This window comes from Oryza glaberrima, chromosome 12 (assembly GCF_000147395.1).
Source record: "Oryza glaberrima chromosome 12, OglaRS2, whole genome shotgun sequence".
Lineage (NCBI taxonomy): Eukaryota > Viridiplantae > Streptophyta > Magnoliopsida > Poales > Poaceae > Oryza > Oryza glaberrima.
The window spans coordinates 15,880,550-15,901,271 of NC_068337.1; the positions used below are offsets into that span (position 1 = coordinate 15,880,550).

Below are 20,722 nucleotides of genomic sequence, written 5' to 3' on the forward strand. Positions count from 1 at the left end.
TTCAAGATTGGTATATGTGTTGTTCTTTACATGTTTGTGTGAAGAAGAGAGAGACCAGTTAAGTATGCTACTTTGATCAAAAGAAGTTGGAGGAGGAGCTCTCATCGAATGAATTATCAAACGATCATTAACCTTTTCCACAGTTCAAATAGTAAATAGCAAAAGCACAGAGCCAAATAACTTGAACCTCTCCTTCAATGCGGATCAAAGCCTTTTAACAATCTGAAAATTTCCCCAAAAAATTACTTCCTACTCATCTACCACACTGCTGAATATGCTGCAAACAAACAATCCCTGAGTTTTAACCCAATATTCACTCAATTTATACAGCTGAAATCGTATACAAGTCAAGAACACACTGAAATGATTCAAATCCACCCGACAAAAGGATAGTCATCCAATTGTGAATTTGCAGATATGACATTGATATTTGCGAACTAGTCTAGTGCTGCATCTCATCTACTTGGTATTCACAGAACCAAACTGAAGTGGCTTCACTCTTGCCCTTGGCTTACAATGAATGCACTTTATGGTAGCATTACTAATATCCTGGTACAAAGAGGCAAAGAGCATTTACGGCTAGGAACACAACCGTATAAAGTTCGAGAAGAGATGTATGTACCATCAAATTATCAAGACTTACCCAAGCAAAACAAAAACTATCCAAGATTAAGTCCATTAAAGAAGCCCATACTGTAAAACAGTTCACATAGATCATAAAAATTGATTTTGTTGCAAAAAAGGGAAAGAACAAACTGCACTATCTAATATGTATGTATAAGGTTGAGAAAAGTACTATACCATGAAATCAGTCTTCTCATTTCCTGAAGTAATAAACAAGCTGTTGCTTTTGTTATCTTCAAATTTGATTTACAGATAGTACAGCCAACTGATGGAATCGAATTCTAGATGTCTGAAACAAAACAAATTATTGTATTACTAGTCTGATGCCCGTGCATTGCAACGGGTCTTAAATAACATGAAAGCACAATAAACTTGTGCATTATTGTTCTGTAAATGTATTTGTGAATACAATAATAGTTACTCCAAAAACCTTCAAATGATGTCAATCAACTATAACACTATGAATTGGACAATCTAAATTGCAAAGCATATACAATGGATTTAAAGATTAATAATAGACTGTCTTTGGGGAGCGAATTATAGATAGTATCCAATTAGAATATAATCAGATTGTATGGCAAACACCAAAATCATTGGCAGATATGTACACCTAAAATGGCAGCCAAACAAGTACTCATATTCTTCGGAGCATTCTGTCATCATACACTCATGCCAGACAACCAAATGTGTTCATCAAAATTGCCAAACAGCTAGATTGTTCACCCTGATTATGCAAATAACTTATTAGCAGAACTGTCATAATCCATAATCCGCATAATAGTTGCCCCTTAGATGCTCATATACAAAGCATAATCAATTTTTATGACATGCTAAACTTTGTGCAGTTGCGCCGTCACTTCCTCTCACCTCGTCATGTTGCCGGACTCGGCGTTCGCTGACAATAGCAGCATGTATGGCTCCATCAACGGTGTCACCTCTGCTGCTTCTGTTCCTTGAATGAAACACCTCGAATGCTGCTCTTGCATCTGAAAGTAGCAGCAAATTCAGCTTTTAATTAATTTCATATGGTAGTATCATACCACTCATCTTGTTGAATTGATGATCATAAAATTGGCAAATGACTACAAACTTGCAAAATACTAATAAGATTTCAATCAAGTTTTTCAACACAAGATCGTAGCCATTTTTCTGAAGTATGTGAAGGGCCATTCACATGAAGAAAATAAGCCTTATGCCCCCCAGCTTTTGAGTCCCACACATCCCCTGAGCATTACAGGAGAGTGCATAGCTATGCTATAATAAAATCAAGGAAAAATCTCAGTACTCCTGACCTGACAATAGGCACATGATGACAAAAAATAGAGTAAATTATATCTATTTTAGCAGGAACGTTTATAGCTTCCATGCGCAAGAATATAATGCATAAAAATTGGAGAAAAAGATAGCAGAAAGGTATGCACAGTTGATGACGTTTGCAAGCCAATATTTATCACGAATATCACTGACACTGGTAAAAATATAGAACTCCAACCATTTGAAAATATATGCAGTTACTCTGTTCCTTTTTTTAATGTAAGCACTCCTGTGCCAAGAGAAAAGGTTGAAAGTAGTAATCAAAATAGTAAAACTGATGATCTGATAAAACTTAATAAATCACCCCCTAAAGACTTGAATCTATTTCAGTAACACCACATATGTAGGATCGAAGTAGCTGCAAACACATAAGTGTGTGTAGACGTTGAATAGCATCATCAAACTTCAATTTAACTTTGCCTCAACTCAAGTGCAATTGCAGTATGTCATGCAAACATCACCAAAGATTGCCATGCAAATATCACCGAAAAGGCAAAAACTGATCTAATACCAGCATCTGTTGAGCTTTAATTTGATTTAGGTCATATTAAATAAATTTGAGGTGAAGTGATGAATATCATTGGCAGAAAAAAAAAATCTTAAGACCATCAACAATTATAATATGATCCTTACAGTACATATGTCACGAACATTTGTCTGAATTTTTTGTGTGCAGGGACTGAATGAACATTTGTGTGACATTTTTTTTTTACATCTATGAAGCAACAATTCAAGGAGAATCACACAATTTTGGCAGAATGTAATTAGTGAAATCTTTTAAAAGTAAAGAACTAACCAGCAGGCTGGGGCTGCAACTACCACGACGGGTGGGTTGGTGTAAGGAAGGGGGAGCCTGAATCTTCCACTGTTATAGAGTTGCAGGCATTTTAGCAAGCGTACAGATGGCTAGCATCACGGCTTAAACATACCACAAATAGGGAAGGAAAATCAGTGCAGGAACACTATGCAAATCAATTGCATCCACTGAATGGTACCTATGTTTGCAGTGCAAATTAGATTCAGAGAAATACCTGCCCCCACGCTGTGGAAGGGAAGTCCAGGGGAACTTGGGCGCCGATGGTAGCCAATGGGAACTTGGGCGGAGCTTGGGGCCAATAGGATTTCTATGCCACAGCCAATGGAACCTGCATCCGATAGGACCCCACCGGCCGATGGCTGCCACTGTCGCCAATGGCAATGGGAGCTGGCGCCGCCGCCAATAGAAGCTCTGCACATTTGCAGGTTTCATTGATCATGAGGCCAGCATCATTAAAAAAAAACAGGCTAAGAAAGTAGTATAACCATTCTAAGCCCCTGAATTTTTGTAGGATTAACAAAATTAACAAAAAGCGGGTGCATTTACAACTAAGAACAAAACAGTATAAAACTCAAGAAGAGATCTATATAACATCAAGTTATCAAAACTTACCTTCACGAAAAAAAATGTTATCAAGACTATATAGGTCCATTCAAGAAGCTCATACTGACTGCATAACAGTTCACATAAATCATAAAATTGATTTTGTTGCAACAAAAAGGGAAAGAACAAACTGCACTATCTAATGGATATATAAGAGTGAGAAAAGTACTATACCATGAAACCAGACTTCTCAGTTCCTGAATTGATAAACAAGCTGTTGCTTTTGTTATCTTCAAATTTGATTTACAGATAGTACAGCCCACTGAGGGAATCGAATTCTGGATGTCTGAAACAAAACAAATTATTGTGTTATTTATTGACAGAAGAGAATATACAATATATATTTTTGTCAGAAACTTTCAAATGATAGTACTTATGTATCACAATTCATAAGCCTAAAAACTGGAAGCGATTAAGTAAAACAGAAGTGGAATCCTGAAATATTGGACTCTTAAGGGCTCCAAAATAACTAGAAACAATGTAACAGATCTTCTACTGTAGGTTAAATATCCTTTTTTTTTTTCCTGCGAGGTTTGTAACTTAAGTTTCTTGTTAGTGTGCTATGGTCATTGTGCATGCACTGACAGTTTCTCTTTTAACCAGATGGAAATTAGTCATTTTCCAGAGCATATGACTTTGGGTAAATGCAGATAGAATAGAATTTTATATTAAGGTACAACAAAGTACATTTCAAAACAAACCATGCAATAAAACAAAAAACACAACGAATTCATGCTTATGACTTAGGAAAAGTATACAAGACTTTTATTATTAGTCTTGTTTTTTAAGGTTTTGGGCTATACCTCTTTAACTCTTAAAGCAGACAGTGAACAAGAAAGTAGTTGTGTAATTCATGCAGCGTTATACTGTCCCGATACAAAAAGTAGTGTAGTACAGATAAGAGCAGCCCATTTCGACAATTAATAGCAAAAAGAAAAGAATAAGAAGAGACAAGAAAGTCAAACCTCCGTTTCTGAGAAGGTAGGCTACAAATATCCTTATTGTTATTGCTAAATTTTATGCAGATGAACTAAATGCAACTAGAACATCCAGTTCTGTATGTCTGAAAGAACAGTGCATTTTGCATTAGTAAATTTGTTTTCAGAAAAAAAAAACAAGACCACTTGAAGAAGAGTTGATTAAGAAAGGTAATGCTCCCACAAACTTAGAGTAGGAACAGAAAAATCTATTGAGTTGCTAGCCTCAAATCAAAGATGCTTTTGGTTTTGTTATAGCTAGCTTACAAGGTTTTGTTGCTTTCGAAGCAGTGGAGGTTTTTGGTTCGAGCGAGATTGGCAGAGGCGGTAGACAACTTTCAGATGCTTGCTCCATGCCAAGCTGCTCTGCCTTCGTCGGGTTCTGGCTTTTAAGGGTGATGCCACTTCATCAAGTAGACGATACCAAAGAGATCAATGTTGCCTGCTCCATTGAAAAAGGGATGCTAAAAAATGATTTCACTCTGGTCAGTGAATTGGTTTAGACTTACTGATTTAGGTGATTTTGGACTGTAAGTTGTAAACTCCACCACCTATTACAAGATGTTGTTATTCTTTCAGTTAAAACCGGGCAACTTACTTTTCTTTTTGAAAGAATGAAGTCATGATCAACAACTAAAACAAATAGAATGTTAGAAGAACTATTTATTTAGATAGTAGAAATTGCATTCTCCTAGCCTATAAAGAGGATCATAAAAGTAGAAACATCGAAAGCAATAAACAATAGGTCTTCATACTGTAGTTTATATGGGAGGGATTTTGCGCATACTAACCAATTCTATGTACACAACCGAAAGTACAGGTTGGAGTCTTGATGGTTGGAAATCTCTGACTTAAGAGTGACGCTCCGGTGCTCTCTACTTAAAGTATTCTACTACAAGTAGAATTAATCTCGACCCTTTATTTTAAAGAGTAAGCAAGGTCATGTTCGGCAAGGACTCTGCACACAGCAAAAACAGAATAAGCTCATGTTGACGAGATAGGAAAAATGGAAAGAACAACAATTGGTCGGTAGAAAATGGGAAAATTGTAGACAGGGAAGTGCTTGTTACCATATGTATCCTCCCCATCGTTCCAAGCAGGACTAAAGTGGTAAGGAAGGAAGAGAGGACTACGTGACAAATTAATACAGCAAGGACCCCTGCAAAGTCATTCATCCTCAGCATGTGCAGCTTGGAGAAACGGTAACATCAATGAGCTTGCTGTTGCCGTATTTTCTTAATTTTTGTTACAATTGAAAAATCCAATTTTGTATGTTTGAAACAATTGAACTTCTTGTATTAATTATGCATAGAAGAAGATCTATTATATAACATTGTTGTCACAAAAAATTAGAGAGAGCTATCCTGTCATAAAATAGAATGACCTCATGTTGGTGAGTTGGGAATGTGGAAATTGAGAATAGCTCCAGAGAGTGGAAAGTACCTGTTACCTCGGAGAGTTGGACTAGTCAAGAATATACTGACTAAGTAGGAAACTGATCCAACAAAAATAAGTACTCCAAAGATGAAGTGAACTTGATAAAGATTTTGCAGGGCTCTTACAGTAGGTTGATACTGCATTTCCATTTCCTTTTGTCCAGTTCTTGTGTGCATGCAGCATGCCACACTACTACACACTTCGTCCCACTAAACTTTTTTTAGGGAACTTACTAGCACTTTATTCAATAATATTGGTTTGATTACAATCCTTAACTAACTATGGGACCTTAAAAACTCCAGCGGGACAGAGAACCAGGTCGACAAATATTCACTAGCTAGCACAACATTCCTTGGCTAAAGTATGGGCAGTCATATTGGCCAACCGACGGATCCATTTGATCCTAAAATCTTGAAAATAACTTAGCCAATGCTTAAAACCTTGGACTATTGCGCCATACATCGATCTGTTAACTTCCACATCAGCCACCATCTTCTGAACCTCCAGACTATCGGTCTCAAGGATTACCTTTGAAACACCCAATTCACTCGCTAGCTGCACTGCCTGAAGACACACCAACGCTTCTGCCATTGTAGCATCACACAGTGAAGGGTAGAAGTGGGTAGCTGCCACAAGGAAATTGCCACTTCCATTTCTCAAGGCCACTCCAGACGCGCCCTTTGAGTTTGCCACCAGAAAAGTTCCATCAGAATTTGCCTTAACCCAACCAAGCAGATGTTTCTCCCATCATTCTGTAGGATTTCGTCCCACCATATGATACAGAGCCCATGCCCATTCTTGCTCTTCGCATGGTAAATCCATTTCTTGCATCACTGATAATATATACCAGTACTAAAAGAAATAATAGATCTTATATGTAACATAAAGCCATCAAGGCACTCATTCATTCAAGAAACCCATGTTTACATATGTCGTCAATATGCTACCTCCGTTGCCAGACAAAGGAAAGAAAAGGGATCTGCAGTTCATTGTAAAGGTTAGTATACTGTACCTGAAAACCAGTTGTCATATTCTATAAAAAAATAATAAATCATGTTTTCCTTTCTAAGTAGAAAACTATACATATATCTCCTTTACTATATTCTAATTTGATTCAAAGGCACTACAAGCAACTGATGGAATCCTATTCTGAATAAGAGAGATTATAATAAGTTATGTTATTTATTCAGAAAACAGCAGAGGGTTCAACAACAAATTCGAAAATTGTGTAAAAGATAGTGATGCTCTGACCAACTGAATATAAGAAAGTTGGAAGCATCCAAGTAACAAAAACAATAGGCATCAGTTCCGCATTTGTAGGTTCTATGGGGATGATGAGTGATGACTAACCAGTTGTATACTTGTATGTATGTACCAAGTCACAGTAACAAATGCAGATAGAGCAGGGCTATAAGAACCCTGCACGGTACCTGCAAAAAAAGAAAAAACAAAAACAGCATGAACTGATGTTGATGTGCTAGGAAGAAAATGGAAAGAGCAGCAACTGGTTAGTGCAATATGGGGAAGAAGAGAGAGTAGTAGAGAGATGGAAGTGCTTGTTACCTTGGTGCAAGCTAGGCCTTTACAATTGGGATAGTTCCTTGAAGCTTGCGGCACTGCCTTTTTAGCTCCTCGTTGCCACAGTTACGGACGTCTATTTCTCGGAGCGAAGTTGGTAGGCGGTCCTTGGGCAGTGAGCGGATGGTTGTGCCATCAAGCGTAGTGATGGATGGACAGTCATAAATCACTAGTTGTTGCAGTGAATTGGGGAGGTTTCCAAGCAAGCTGATGGCTGGACAACTACGGATCTCTAATGCCTTGATGGTTGGGATTTGACTAAGCCCAGCAGGGAGGGACTGCAGTTTTTCGCATGACCAAATTTGTAGGTCCTCAATGGAGGTGAGAATACGAAGGGCCTTCTCTTGCTCCTTTGTGAAGCACTCCACCTCGCCGTTCCAACAAAGGACTAACATGGTTAGGGAGGAAGAGAGGAGATGGCAAACGGGTGCAATAAGAACCCTTTCAAAGTCATCCGTGAAGAGTTTCTGCAGCCTTCTGGAAGAACGATGCACATCTTCTTGTACGTCCACCTGGGAGCAGGAGTGCTCTGAACCAAGGAAGAAATTGGGGGTGTAGTAGACATATAGAGAGGTGAGGCGACCTTGGGCAAGGAGATCCCACAGGGCCTCGCCCCCCCTGAGATTGCCACAACCTTCAATCGTCAAAGAGGTGAGCTTTGGGAGAGGAGAAGGCAGGGTCTCCATGCCCTCCACGTACCTGAGATTGAGCGTTTGCAGGGAGGTCGGGAAAGGGGAATACGAGGATGAAGAGGAGCAGAGGAGCTTGGGGCAATTAATTATCTCCAACGATTGGAGGGAGAGCAGACCTTGGATTCCACCGCCGTCGAGGCTTAGCTGTTTGCAGAAACTGATTTCCAACTCCTTTATCTGGGAAGGCAGGAGAAGCAGACCATCGTCTGCTGCTGCTGCTATTTCCATCTCCTCCGCTTCTCCTGTTTGCTGCTGAGGTCTCGTGGTTAGTGTCTTGGCTGCTTCCTTAGCTGATGGTGATAGTGATGATTCAGGTGTTGTTATTGTTCGCTGCTCCGCCACACCGAGCCCTGATACGTTCTGACAATCCGATATCTTCAAATTTGATAGTTTGGGCAAACGAGAGAGCACCTGCGTCAATTCCCTCCCGCTGGCAGCACATGAATGGATCATCAGTGTCTTGAGACATGTCAGCGTTTTGAGGTGATTCAACGATATAGGGGGGCAATTTGTTATCAACAACACATCCAGTGCTGTTAGATTATTGAAATCAAGCATGATCCAAAACATGCTACTCGGAGCATCTTTTCCCGTGATATACAAACTTGATTTTGATGGTTCAACTTTAATGTAATTCAACATCTCAAAATCTGAATCCACTCCTTCAATTGATACATTACACAGAGAATTAGTCCAAGGGATAGGGGGGAATGACAACAATTTTGGACATCCTGAAATCTTGATTTTCCGTAGTTCAGGAAAACAGTCCACGCTCCGTTGAAATTGAGAGGTAGTGGACTGTGAGAGTGGCAACTCCAATAATTCAGGGCAACCACTAACAGTGAGATTTTGCAAATGAGGGAGCAAATTAATGGTACCATCCCCATGCCATTTTTTCAGCTTTGGTATGTTAACTAGCTCTAAACTTTTCAGATTTTGGAAGTCATGGCTTGTCACACAACCTTTACGCTCTTGACATTCAATCATGTTCAACTTTCCTGGAAGTGGCAATGTGCCCCAATTTATAGATTCTATATGAAGTGATTCCAGATTTCCAATGGAGAAGTCTCCGTCTAGCCAATTTGGGCAAGTTGAACCTCCATGCCCTGCAATGTGCAGCTCTCGAATGTTGTTGTGTGGTTTAAGTCTTTCAAGAACGTTTCCTTCTCTCACAGGATCCTTACTACATCGGCTATTATCCCAATTTAGTACTAACCTATCCAAGTGGTTTATATATGCTAATTTTGCATCATCTGCTTCCTTTGTCCCTTCCACCTTTTCAAGGTTATAAATGCTCAGTGACCCACGTAGTTCTAGTAGTTGCCCAATTTGCTCCAAGTCAAAACCTTTCATTTCTCTTTTGACCTCAAACTTCCATAGCTCATGTAAAAAATTTAGTTTTCCCACCTCGAAAATGCTAGAGTGAATATTATCATCACAGACAAGAAAATGTCGTAGTTTTAGAAGGTTTCCCATCTCTCTTAGAAAACCTAGTTCACCTATGTGGTATTGTACATCAAGGACCAACAAGTGGTAAAATCTTGTGATACAATTGGGTAGACTAGCTTCACACATCGAAGAATCTTTAATCCTTAAGTACCGAAGATGTACAAGTTTTGAAAAGTTAGGCAACAAATCCTCAACATTGTAGGATGCTCCAGACAGAAAAATAACTCGGAGGGATTGTGCATCTCTCAAAATATCACCCAAAATCTTGTAAAAGCTACCATGGCATTCTCCAAATAACATAATTGTACGCAGGTTCCCAGCTTTCAATTTCTTGCCTAGTGAACTCAGGTCATTCTTATGATTTTCAAATGTCATTCTATCCTTAACATATGTATTATCGATAATAATAGACATGTGACGTATGGATGTTGGAATTTGGATGGACCTTAGATCTGAACTATTTAGATGGAGAGATTCATTTGATGAAATATTTGTTACCAACTCATGCAATAGGTCATGGATTACATAACGGTTGTCATGTTCTTTTCCATCCTGTTCAAAAAATCCATTGTCAACCAAGTCATCCAAATAACCCAGTCCTATATCCTCTATTTTCTTGTTTTGATCACTGGCACCAAGTAACCCTAGTCCTATCCACAAGTTTATTAGTTCTTGGCTATGAAATTTATAATCTTCAGGAAACAAAGCACAATAGGAGAAACACTGTTGTAGATGAAAAGGAAGATAATTATAGCTTAACTTTAAGGCCGGCATAATATCATCATCATTGGACTGAAGTTCCCATTCTTTACTTTCAAGTACTCTAGTCCATCGATCCAAAGTAAGTTTATTCCTTAATAACCGACCTACGGTTTTTATAGCAAGAGGGAAACCCTTCAATCTCTTCACTATGTCTACCCCAACTTTTTTTAAACCCGATGGATAATCTTCCCATGTCTTCTTGTCATCAAACACACATGCCTGGAACAACCTCATGGAATCTTCATGTTCTAAGCGTTCCAGTTTTATTGAGCAATCGGTTGATTCAACCATTTTTGCTACCTTTGGAAATCGAGTTGTAACTATAACCATATTTCCTTTTGTTCCTCCTTTTCTAAATGGAGCCAGTAATGTTTTCCACTCATCCTCTTGACATGTCCATATATCATCCAAGACAAGCAAGAACTGTTTCGATTGTATTCTTTTCATGATTTTCTCTTGGTCACTTTCATTTTCTTTTTCGTTGTTTCCCCTAGGCATTTGTTTTGCAATCTCTTCTGCTAATATATTTGCATTGAGATTTTGAGAGACGCATATCCAGACGGAGATATGGAAGTGGCTCTTCACTTCTTCATATATGTGTTGAGTAAAAGTTGTCTTCCCAATACCACCCGGACCAACTACTGGAAACACAGTAAGGTCATTATCATAATATTTGCCATTCATAATTTCATCTGCCATGGTCTTTTTACGGTTTTGCCTCCCAAATAGTTCAGGTTCAATAATTGTTGGGGTGGTTTTGGGTCGTTTTTCTAAATCAATGCATTGGGTTTTGGCATTTCTGGAGTGGCCTGAAGGCTGTAGTGGCCCAAGAATTCTGTCAACTGCATCACAAACAGGCTTGAGCTGCTCTACTATCTCTGACATCTTTTTGGACATTTCAACCCTAACAAACTTCAATTTAGGGGCTTGGAGATGCTGTTCATTTGCCTTCGCACCAGTGGCATCACCATTATGCACAGTTGGGGGAGAGCAGCAAGGGAGGAGTTTACCGACAGAGAGGCATCGCCCTTGTTCTGCGTCGTTGACAGGTACCTGAACATCGGCGTGGCTCCTTGCGGCATTGCACTTGCACGTCAGCTTTCTGGCAATGGCTCTCGCGGTGTGGCGAGCGTGCAGGGTGAGGCCACGGACAAGGCCCCTCTCCTCCTCAGCCTCGTACGTGCCATCGAGCTCATCCTGGATGCGGAAATAGTCGAGCTTGTCCAGCACGTCATCGGCGTCGTACGCCAGGTCCCGGAGCTGAGACAGCAGCTGAGCCAGTGCGTCGTTTCGGATGTCCCGGCCCTCGGCATTTTCGAGCATCGCCTGCGCATGGAGGAGCAGGAGCTTGAGCTCGCGGATGTTGGGCCCAAGCTTCTTGCTCGCCGCCCATGTCTCCAGCAGCTCGCCGGTGATGGGGCTCAGCGCCCTGCCCACCACCCACCGCGCCGCGCTGACGGCAAACTCCATAGTCAATAATGATGATGCGCGCGTCGATCTGCACTATGCATAGATGGTGACGCTGCTGCAACTGCAAATGCAATTCGTTTGCAGATGCAGTTAGTGACTAGATCAATATTGTGGTAAGACCGTTATTTCTGCGTGAAAGAACAAAGCAAGAACTGAAACGTCAGTGAGCACATACCTACTCGATTTTTTTCCCAGGTCGTTCTTCTCTCTGTCAAAGAACAAAGCAAGAACTGAAACTTCAGGGAACGCAATCAGCTGGTTTTCACCATGCTTATCTTGGTAGCTGCGTGGTGTACAAATGGAGGTATGTTATCAGTTGGGAGGATTGAAAGGGAAGAAGAACGCTGAGGCCTGAGGAGAAGTGGGTGGAGTGGGTGGGAGAATGATTGGGCATGTATAGATATAGTTGATAAGGTTCAGGCCAAACCGCCAAGCTGGACCATAATTGCAAGGTTGCACAATCACATTGTGAGTATAAATAGTATAGGTATTGAGGCCTCTAGATATCGATTTTGTATAGTTGAGTTGAGAGAAAAGTTAGGATTTTAAGTCTAATCAAGTTTTTGGTGAAGAGTGCTATTGGTGCACTTTGTAAACATGACACCCTGAAAAATTTGAATCTAAAAAATTAAACCAAAATTTGGGATAATCAAAAATATTTTTTCAAAATTTTCCCTCATGCTGGTATTAGGTCGTTTTTCTTTTCTTTTTCTTATTGCGCCAGTGCCAAATTCAAATTAAATAAAGGAATTAAATCCGAATAATATTTATTAAAAGAACCATGATTATGAAATAATATAATTTAAGACAATATTTGCAAATAAAAGCAAATACTAATTATTTTCCTAAACACTCCTTTTTTCATAAATTATTATCCTTAAGGATTTACTTTGCAAATAAAAGAAACTATTTATATTTTAAATACTTGTATTTGAGAAATTAACCTTTTAAAAGCAAAAGTTTCTCTTTGGCTCCTGGTTGGCCTAGCCCAGCCCATCTAAACAAAAACCCTAACTTTTCCTAAAACCTCATAAGTCTAAATAGGGCCCCTCCAGTTTCCCCTTACCTTTTGTTTCCTCCTACCTTCTTCCTTTCCCTTCCCCTTTCAGTCCAGCCCACCAGGCCGGCCCAACCCAGCAGGCCTCATGGCCGAGCCGTCCTAGTAAGCCGTTGAGCCGCCTAGTTGAGCCGGCGCCGCCAAGCTCAATCCCCTTCCTTCATATACACAAAGCCCGGCCGCCGTCGCTCAGCGTCGCCGCCAACCGCCAACCACCGGAGCTCGCGCTGCCACCCTTCGCCGGCGAGCTAGCTGCCGCCTTCCACCCCTTCCGCCATACCCCGACACCTCGAGAGTCCTCCGTGTTGGATACTATAGGAAGAGAGGATACTGTAAATATTGGACACATTGTATTGAGTCTCAGGGGCCAGTATAGATAGGTTACATGGATTGAATCTTAAGTAAACTTAGAGAGATAGAGATGAAAACTAATTCTATCCTACCATAACAAACCGGATACAATACGATCCTATCCATATACTCCAACACTCCGCGCGGTCGCTAAACAGCGAGCCGCCAAGCAAACGCCGCTCTCCCCGGTGCGCCGCGCCATGCCCTGCTTTCCGCCCGACCGCAGCCGCGTGACAAGGCGGCCATGGCACGGATGCCAACACGCCGAGGTGCCAGCCCGCGCAGCACCACACACACACCGCCGCGTACCGAGCGACGTGAGTCGCTCCGCACCCCTACGCGTTTGCGGCCGCTATCCACTCGTCGGCCGATGTCCTAGAGGCTGCAAACCAAAACCCCCTCCTCAGCCCTTGATTACGCCCCATCACCGGCACCCTGCGCGCGCTGCCGTTCTGCCGACACGCCGCTCAGCCCGAAGACCTTTGCCGCCGCACCGAACATTCACCACTTCCACACCTGTGCCCAACCGCCGTGGCGCCGCCCAGCGGAGGCCTGGATCACCAAGACCCTCTCCTTCTCGGCTGCACCGGTCTCCAGCCAACCAAGCCCGCGCGGGCGCCAGCCGTAGTGCCGGCATCCCCATGCCCGTGGGAGAGAGAGAGAGCAGAGAGCAGAGAGGAAGAAAGGAAGAGAGAAAGAGAGGGAGATGTTGACAGTGGGCCCCACCTGAAAATGGTTTTATTTTTAAAAATCTAATAAGGTTGATTAAGTTAATTAAGTGACTAATATGTTAGGCTGACGTGTGGGTCCCATCTGCTAATAAAAAGTGTTTGAAAATATGTTTAAAACTTGTGTCCTTAACATGTGGGCCCAATAACATATTAAAGGTCAATTGACCAATCAAAGATTGACTTTGGCCCCACCTATCAAGGACTCATCATTTTTCCTTTACAAAGAATAATTGTTTTACAAAGGAAAAGGTAGTGGCACCTACCTATCAGTGATACAAGTATTTTCCTATACAAAAATAGTTTAGCAATTAATTTGATTTAATTAAAATTTGAATCTTTGAAAGGCCATAACTCCCTCATTTTAAATCGGATTTCGATGGAACTTTCACTAAAAATTTTCTAAAATCAGGACCTATCCAATGGCACTTGTGTTGCATTTTTATCCCTTTTTTCTAGGACTTTGCCCCTTTGCGTTATTCTAGTAAAGCCGACCGTTAACCCGTCGTTCACCGAGCAGGTTACGTTTGTGAAGACGCCACCGCAGCAGTTGACGAGGAGCCGTTGACTGAGCAAGGCAAGTCACTACGCTCCCCTCCTTGAGCATGTTGATCCTATGTTTATAAATTTGTTGATTTTAAATAAAATTGCATGCTAATTACAAAATACGTACCTAAACATAATTGTGAGCCACCTTGAAATTGTTGTTCTTATTCGTTGTTGCCTAAATCTATTTATTTATTGTGTGGTCAATTATTGACACTGCTTAGCATTGCTTGTTTAGATGACTTTACACTCCACGTTGGTATATGGATGTTGTCAAGGTTACGGATAAGGCATACCTTCTATCCTACGACTTATGGAATATACTGATAAGGTATATCTTCACGTATGCGGATTGTTCCCGTAAATATCGCGTGAAATCTGTTTCAAGTTATGGAAGATATCTCTACGAGTCAAGTGATTTCCAAAGTCCTACTCGGAAGGGATAGAGCTTCCGTTATACCATATCAGGTCCTATGTCCTCAAACCTTTCTTGGGGGTCAAGATGATCCACTGTATAAAAGGGACCCCCTGGGAGGGGTTCAGGGCATCGAATTCCATCGCCAGCACACCCACCAAAGTTTACGAAGCCGGAGTACACGGAGCCAACTCGCCGGGAGATCTCGTCGAATCCCTCGACTACGATCTCGTTGGTATCATCTGTTTTGACTACTCTCTTTATAATTTGTTCTCATCATCATCAATCTCATATAAACTGGACTAGGGCTATTACCTGATAAGGGGCCCGAACCAGTATAATCCTTGTCTTTTGCCTGCTTGATGTCGTACTACGTAGACCCTCGTTCCAACGTACCCCAATACTCTACTCATCCACTCGTCGACAGTGGCGCGCCAGGTAGGGGGACTGGTGCTCAAGGATATGCCAGTATGACTTCAAGACTTCCCGACAGCAGTACCGACACCGGCGTCGATCAAGGAACCTCTACCTCGACATCGCTGGTGTGGACTCAAGTCGGGTCTATTGTCTTTCCGGTCTACACCGTCACACCAATCTCGACTGGCCCAATCGTTATCGGGAACGAGAAAGGCACGGTCATGACTCCAAGAAACGACGCCCCGCCGACGATTCCTCCCACCCAAGTGGAGAACAGAACATCGACGGTCCCAACACCTGGGAGGAATCCTCAAGCGGCCGAATTTTGTCCTTTGTACACAAAATCAAAGCCGACAAGGACTACCACCCTAAAGCCGAGATCTTGGTGTCCTGTGCACAAGACATCCAAGCATATTCTCGAGGACTGCCCGGTGATACTCCACGTGAAAGCTGAACTCTACGCCCGCTGGGAGCGTGGGATTCAGCGCACTTCACTGATAGGAGCCACCTACTGCCCAATTCACAAATCTAGGTCTCACGACCTCACAAGCTACAGGATTTTCCTCAGAACTCTGAAACCACCACATCATCGCATCCAACAACCGCGAGTTAAAACTCCGTGTGTTGCCAAGGAGCAAGATGCAACGACGAATCAAATCGGTTCGTAGGATATGTTGGTACTAATCCAAATGAGCCATCTATGCTACACCTCCTGGAAGACTACGAATCCTCCTCGGAGTCGCCACGAGATGCAAACGTGGTCGACAATGCTGAAACAGGTGCGTCTGCAGCAGCGATAACGCCCGCTCAGCAATTGCGAAACCTAGATGCGATATTGAGTGAAAGTCCTTTTGATCCGGTCACAAACCCTAACATCAACCAATGGGCGACGCGACTGCTGGAGACCGTGACTAACCTCAACGCCGCATTTGCCGAAGCAGCTGTCAACCCGGAACAGCATGAGGACAGAGGGCCAACTGCAGGAGATGCGGGCGGAGAAAATCCCAACGGAACACGTCCCTCCGATGACCAGTCAACTCGAGAGAGACGAAACCCTACTCCACCATGTCACGAGAACCGCGATCTTTGCGATCACTTGGACGACCGGCGGAGGGACAGAAGAGATTGTGACAACAACGATCGTCATCGACATCGCTCTCCTTCTCGCCGTGGGGATAACACTGCTGCCCGATGTTGACGGTCGTTATCGATCAGTTTTGACTGTCAATACTACAAAAATAGAGAACTAGTGATGCTTGCAATGCATAAATATGTTAGAATAATAATATTCCACTAGTAGTAGGTATACTAACCTTTTTGCAGAGAATGACACTAAAGTGGAGGAGAATCGACATCAACACAGACGATAAATCAATCGGACGATGTCGAGAACTAGACTTATGTATGAATGGGCCAAGAACTCAGAATTGACACGATGAATTGGGCCAAAATTCACAAGTCTGCGAAGAGAAGCAACAGAGGAGGCCGCCAGCTGAAATTGGGCTGGATTGGGCCGGTCTCAGGTTCGACCCCGATCCAGGGCTTCGCCTGGATGGTGTGGATTAGCCCCCAATGACGGTTGGAGGGTATTTTCGACCATTCCAACCGTCACAACCGTCATTGGGAGGCTATAAAAGGAGTTGCCATTCTCACTTCACTCACACACCTCAAGCAATAGCTCTCTCATTCCTCTCAAGTTTAGTTTAGTAGTATCTAGCTGGTGGAATAGGAATAGAGTAGAAATCAGGAGTCGGAAGAGTTCGGGTATGGCTCTAGTAGCTTTTCCCTTCTCTTTTGTAAGCTTTGTACTTTTATTAGATTACTCTTCTAAATACATTTATGTTATTAAAATACTTTCTGAGTATATGAGTACCTATTTTACATTATGTTCTTGTTATACTGAATATACGACTAGCTTATCTAGGAGATGCTTTAGTGCGGGTATAATGTTTGCTTATGCAATTACTCTATGTCATGACGATGATATTAGAGTAGTATCTAGTAGTTTAGACGTGGTGTCTAGATTACGGGATATATCATTATTTGGGGTTATATATTGAGGATGAGAGGTGAGCCACTGATGGTGACAGCTCAGTACAGGTATTCCTCAGTGCCGGTATATAATCCTAAGTTAATTCCCTTGGGGAAGGTATTCCTCCGTATTTAGCCCCGGTTGTATGGTCATGACGGGCTATCGTAAGGAACTCGGCAGTCAGGGGTGGCTTCTCGAAGTACCAGGAGGGCATCGGATAGAGAGTATTAACTAGTATATTGGTTAACTAGAATGTATGTATACTATGTATATTAGAAGTATAGGAATAGATTCTCTTTCTCTTTTCTTTCCACTTAGCTTAGATAATATATATTGAGAATGAGTAGTTAATGCTTGTGTGTCACTCTACCCTTGGATTATCTTAACCCCTGCTTAGAATATGATTATCACAAGTAATTTATAAATTATTAGTTGAGTTCTCTCTACATGATCTTCCCACGGGATAAAATAAATACGATATCCTTGGAATACTCTCGGTGAAATGCTATAATGGTATATCCGTGCGCTTGCGGCTGAACTCTGTAACCATAATATACCAGAAGTGTTTCTGCGCCATTGCTGGGAATTATATTTCTAGTAATGTCGTTAAGAAATACCAACACCCGACGACATCGTCACCGCACTCCTCCGCGACAGAGAAGGGACGACAGTCGAGGAGGCGCACCTAATGAAGATCGGGACCGACGGGCCCACATCGGCCGCCGTGGCAACGCCCACAACGACAACCAACGAGATCAGGGAGTTAATCGCCGAGATCAGGAGCGAAATGGCGGCAACCGACGAGATCGAAATTCCCAGTCTCCCGCTCCCGGTTGAGATCGAGGACGAGATCATCGTTCGAGAAGCCGGGCTCCTGAACCAAGCGACCCCTCGTCCTCGTCATCATCTTCGTCAGATCAGCCTCTCCGACGACGTCAGCATCGTGGGCCACCTTTTGCTCCAGGGGGTGGGTGCAGGGCATTAACACCCGAGCTCCGAGATGTGCGATGGCCCGAGAAATTCCGACCAAGGGCAATAGAGAAGTATGATGAAAGTACAGACCTAGAAGAGTTTCTGCAAGTCTACTCCACGATTCTCTACGCCGCTGGCGCAGATGATGATGCACTAACAAATTAGGCAAAATTTGCTATAGGACATCCAAAAAATGTGTAATTAGCTAGTAGACACCGCAAGAATGTGTATTTGCTGTAGGGCATCGTAAAAAACTGGTAATTAGCTGATGGACACCAACGGGATTATTTTATTATATTTGGAGGAATATGAGAGAGAAACAAGCATTAAAGACCAGTTTACCCTTGCCTCAAATTAGTTAGTCTTCACTAATCTAGTAAGTCTTCACTAATCACATATTCTCATCGCCAAGCAAAGAGCAAGACACGATGGTGGATGTGAAGCACACTGCACACGGCTGGCCACGCCACCGTCGCTCTCTCGAGCGCAGCAGCAGAGTCGTGTCGTTTCCTCCGAGGGCAGCAGCAGTCGCCGCTGCCACCACCGCTTTCTCGAGCGCAGCCGTCACCGTTCCCTTCCCGCTGCCGTTACCGCGCAACCTCTGCGCCATCGTCGCTGCTCCCTTTCTCCATGCATAGGAACCGTCGTCACAGCTCCCATTTTCCGGAAGAAACAACCGCCGCCGCTGCCGCTTCCTTTCTCCGCGTGCAGCAGCTGTGCCGCCACCACCGCTCCCTCCCTCCGCAAGTTGCCGCTGCGCCGCCATGTGTCCGTGCGAGGCGTGGCGTCGGCGCCGGCGGGCGGAGGCGGCTGTTCGGTGCGTTCCGGCGGCTGCGGGTGCAGTGGCTAGTGGCGCTGTACCGCCGCTCGCTGTGGCGGCTGCGCGCGTACTACACCAAGGCAGTCCAAGACTTCCTCGAGGGTGCGACGGCCATGAGCACGCTGCACTTGTAGGCTGCCACCGACTGCTCGTTCGGCGCCGCGTTCACGCCGGTGGTCGTCGTGAAACAATAACACCAGTGGTTGCCGCTCCTCCTTCGCTCGCAGGACATGAAGCCATGGAGCAGTAGCACCGGTGACGGCAGGCGAGCGAAGGAGCGGCGGCGACAGGCGAGCGCGACGGGCAGAGCGGCGACGGCGGGCGAGCTTAGGAGGAGCAGCGGTGGCAGGTGAGCATGGTGGACGGAGCGGCGACGGCGGGCGAGCTTAGGAGGAGCAGGAGCGGCGGCGAGCAAGGTTGAAGGCAGCGGTTGAGAACAGAGAGAGAAAGAGAGAAAGAATGAGAGAGAGAGAAAAGGATAAGGAAGAAAAAAGAAAAAGAAAAAAAAATCCAAAGGGTACAACCGTACTTACACAGCTGTTTCTCTCTCCAATTTTTCCAGATATAATAAAATAATCTCACGGGTGTCCAGTAGCTAATTATCAGTTTTTTGAGGTGACCTACAGCAAAAACGCGTTCTTGCGATGTCTCCTAGCTAATTACACGTTTTTTGGATGTCCTATAGCAAATTTTGCCAACAAATTACCTACCGGCTGCGTTGAAGGGATCTGCTCGCTCGTGGCTGGTCCATCTCCCGCCCCGCTCAATCTCCTCATGGGAAGACTTGTGGCAACAATTCGTCGCCAACTTCCAGGGAACCTACAAGCGCCATGCGAGCGAGGATGACCTGCATGCTCTAACTCAGAATCCAGGTGAATCATTGAGGGACTATGGCCCTATTTGATTCAGCTTAGGATTATTATAATCTGGATTATTAGGAGTAAGCTGAAACAAACAAGTAGATTATTATGCTAGATTATTATAATCTATAAGCCAGATTACTATAATCTAATAATCTCCTCTAGAGAAGCTTTTTCAAGATTATTGAGTGGCTAAAGACCCACTACCCTTAGATGTCTCTAATAATCCAGAGAAACAAACAACTCGTAGCTTATTTTATGTTAGCTTATTATAATCCAGCTTAGAGTAATCTGATTTAATAATCTAGATTACAATAATCTTAAGCTGAAACAAACAGGGCCTATATTCGGTGCTTCAACGAGTGCAGGAATACGATCCCCGAGATCACCGATACCTCCGTTATTCGTGCATTCAAATCACGCGTTCGAGATCGATACACCACCCAGGAGCTGGCGACACGACGAATCACATCTGCCCGAAAGCTGTTCGAGATCATTGACAGATGCGCTCATGCGGATGATGCATTAAGGCGCAAGGAGGGAAAGAGCAAGGCGGGTGAGAAAAAGAGGTCGACCAACAAGGACGCACCAGAATCGAGCAAAAAGAGAAGTTGTAAAAGTGGGGAGCGCAAACCCTCGGGAAAGGTCCTCGCCGCTGAGCAAACGGACCCACCCAGGCTCCCTAATCCCCAAAACGACGACTAACACCTTAACCCGACGCCAAGCATCTGCGGGAGGCTCTACGTTCTAAGCCCCTCCACGGGAGCCTCCGCGCTCGGGGACCCTTCGCAAGAGGCTTCG

At 43.3% G+C, this 20,722-nt stretch overlaps 1 protein-coding gene across 8 annotated transcripts; it reads right to left on the reverse strand.

The window, feature by feature from the left end:
* Positions 1-275: 275 nt before the first annotated feature.
* Positions 276-12,108, reverse strand: LOC127757619 (putative disease resistance protein RGA3). Of its 8 annotated transcripts, none has more exons than XM_052283178.1 (16): positions 11,899-12,107; positions 7,336-11,784; positions 7,123-7,202; positions 5,779-6,751; positions 5,406-5,494; positions 5,127-5,293; positions 4,845-4,886; positions 4,603-4,739; positions 3,533-3,644; positions 3,368-3,425; positions 2,970-3,166; positions 2,735-2,803; positions 1,492-1,610; positions 802-913; positions 644-693; positions 276-549 (listed from the first exon to the last, which is right to left on the reverse strand). In XM_052283178.1, the coding sequence occupies exon 2, from the start codon at positions 11,721-11,723 to the stop codon at positions 7,347-7,349; it is 4,377 nt and encodes a 1,458-aa protein (XP_052139138.1). In that variant the 5' UTR covers positions 11,724-11,784; positions 11,899-12,107; the 3' UTR covers positions 276-549; positions 644-693; positions 802-913; positions 1,492-1,610; positions 2,735-2,803; positions 2,970-3,166; positions 3,368-3,425; positions 3,533-3,644; positions 4,603-4,739; positions 4,845-4,886; positions 5,127-5,293; positions 5,406-5,494; positions 5,779-6,751; positions 7,123-7,202; positions 7,336-7,346. The 8 variants fall into 8 exon arrangements, with proteins under 8 accessions (XP_052139138.1, XP_052139137.1, XP_052139134.1 ...); XM_052283177.1 differs by having other exon boundaries at positions 4,603-4,777; XM_052283174.1 differs by lacking the exon at positions 4,845-4,886 and having other exon boundaries at positions 4,603-4,777.
* Positions 12,109-20,722: the final 8,614 nt, after the last annotated feature.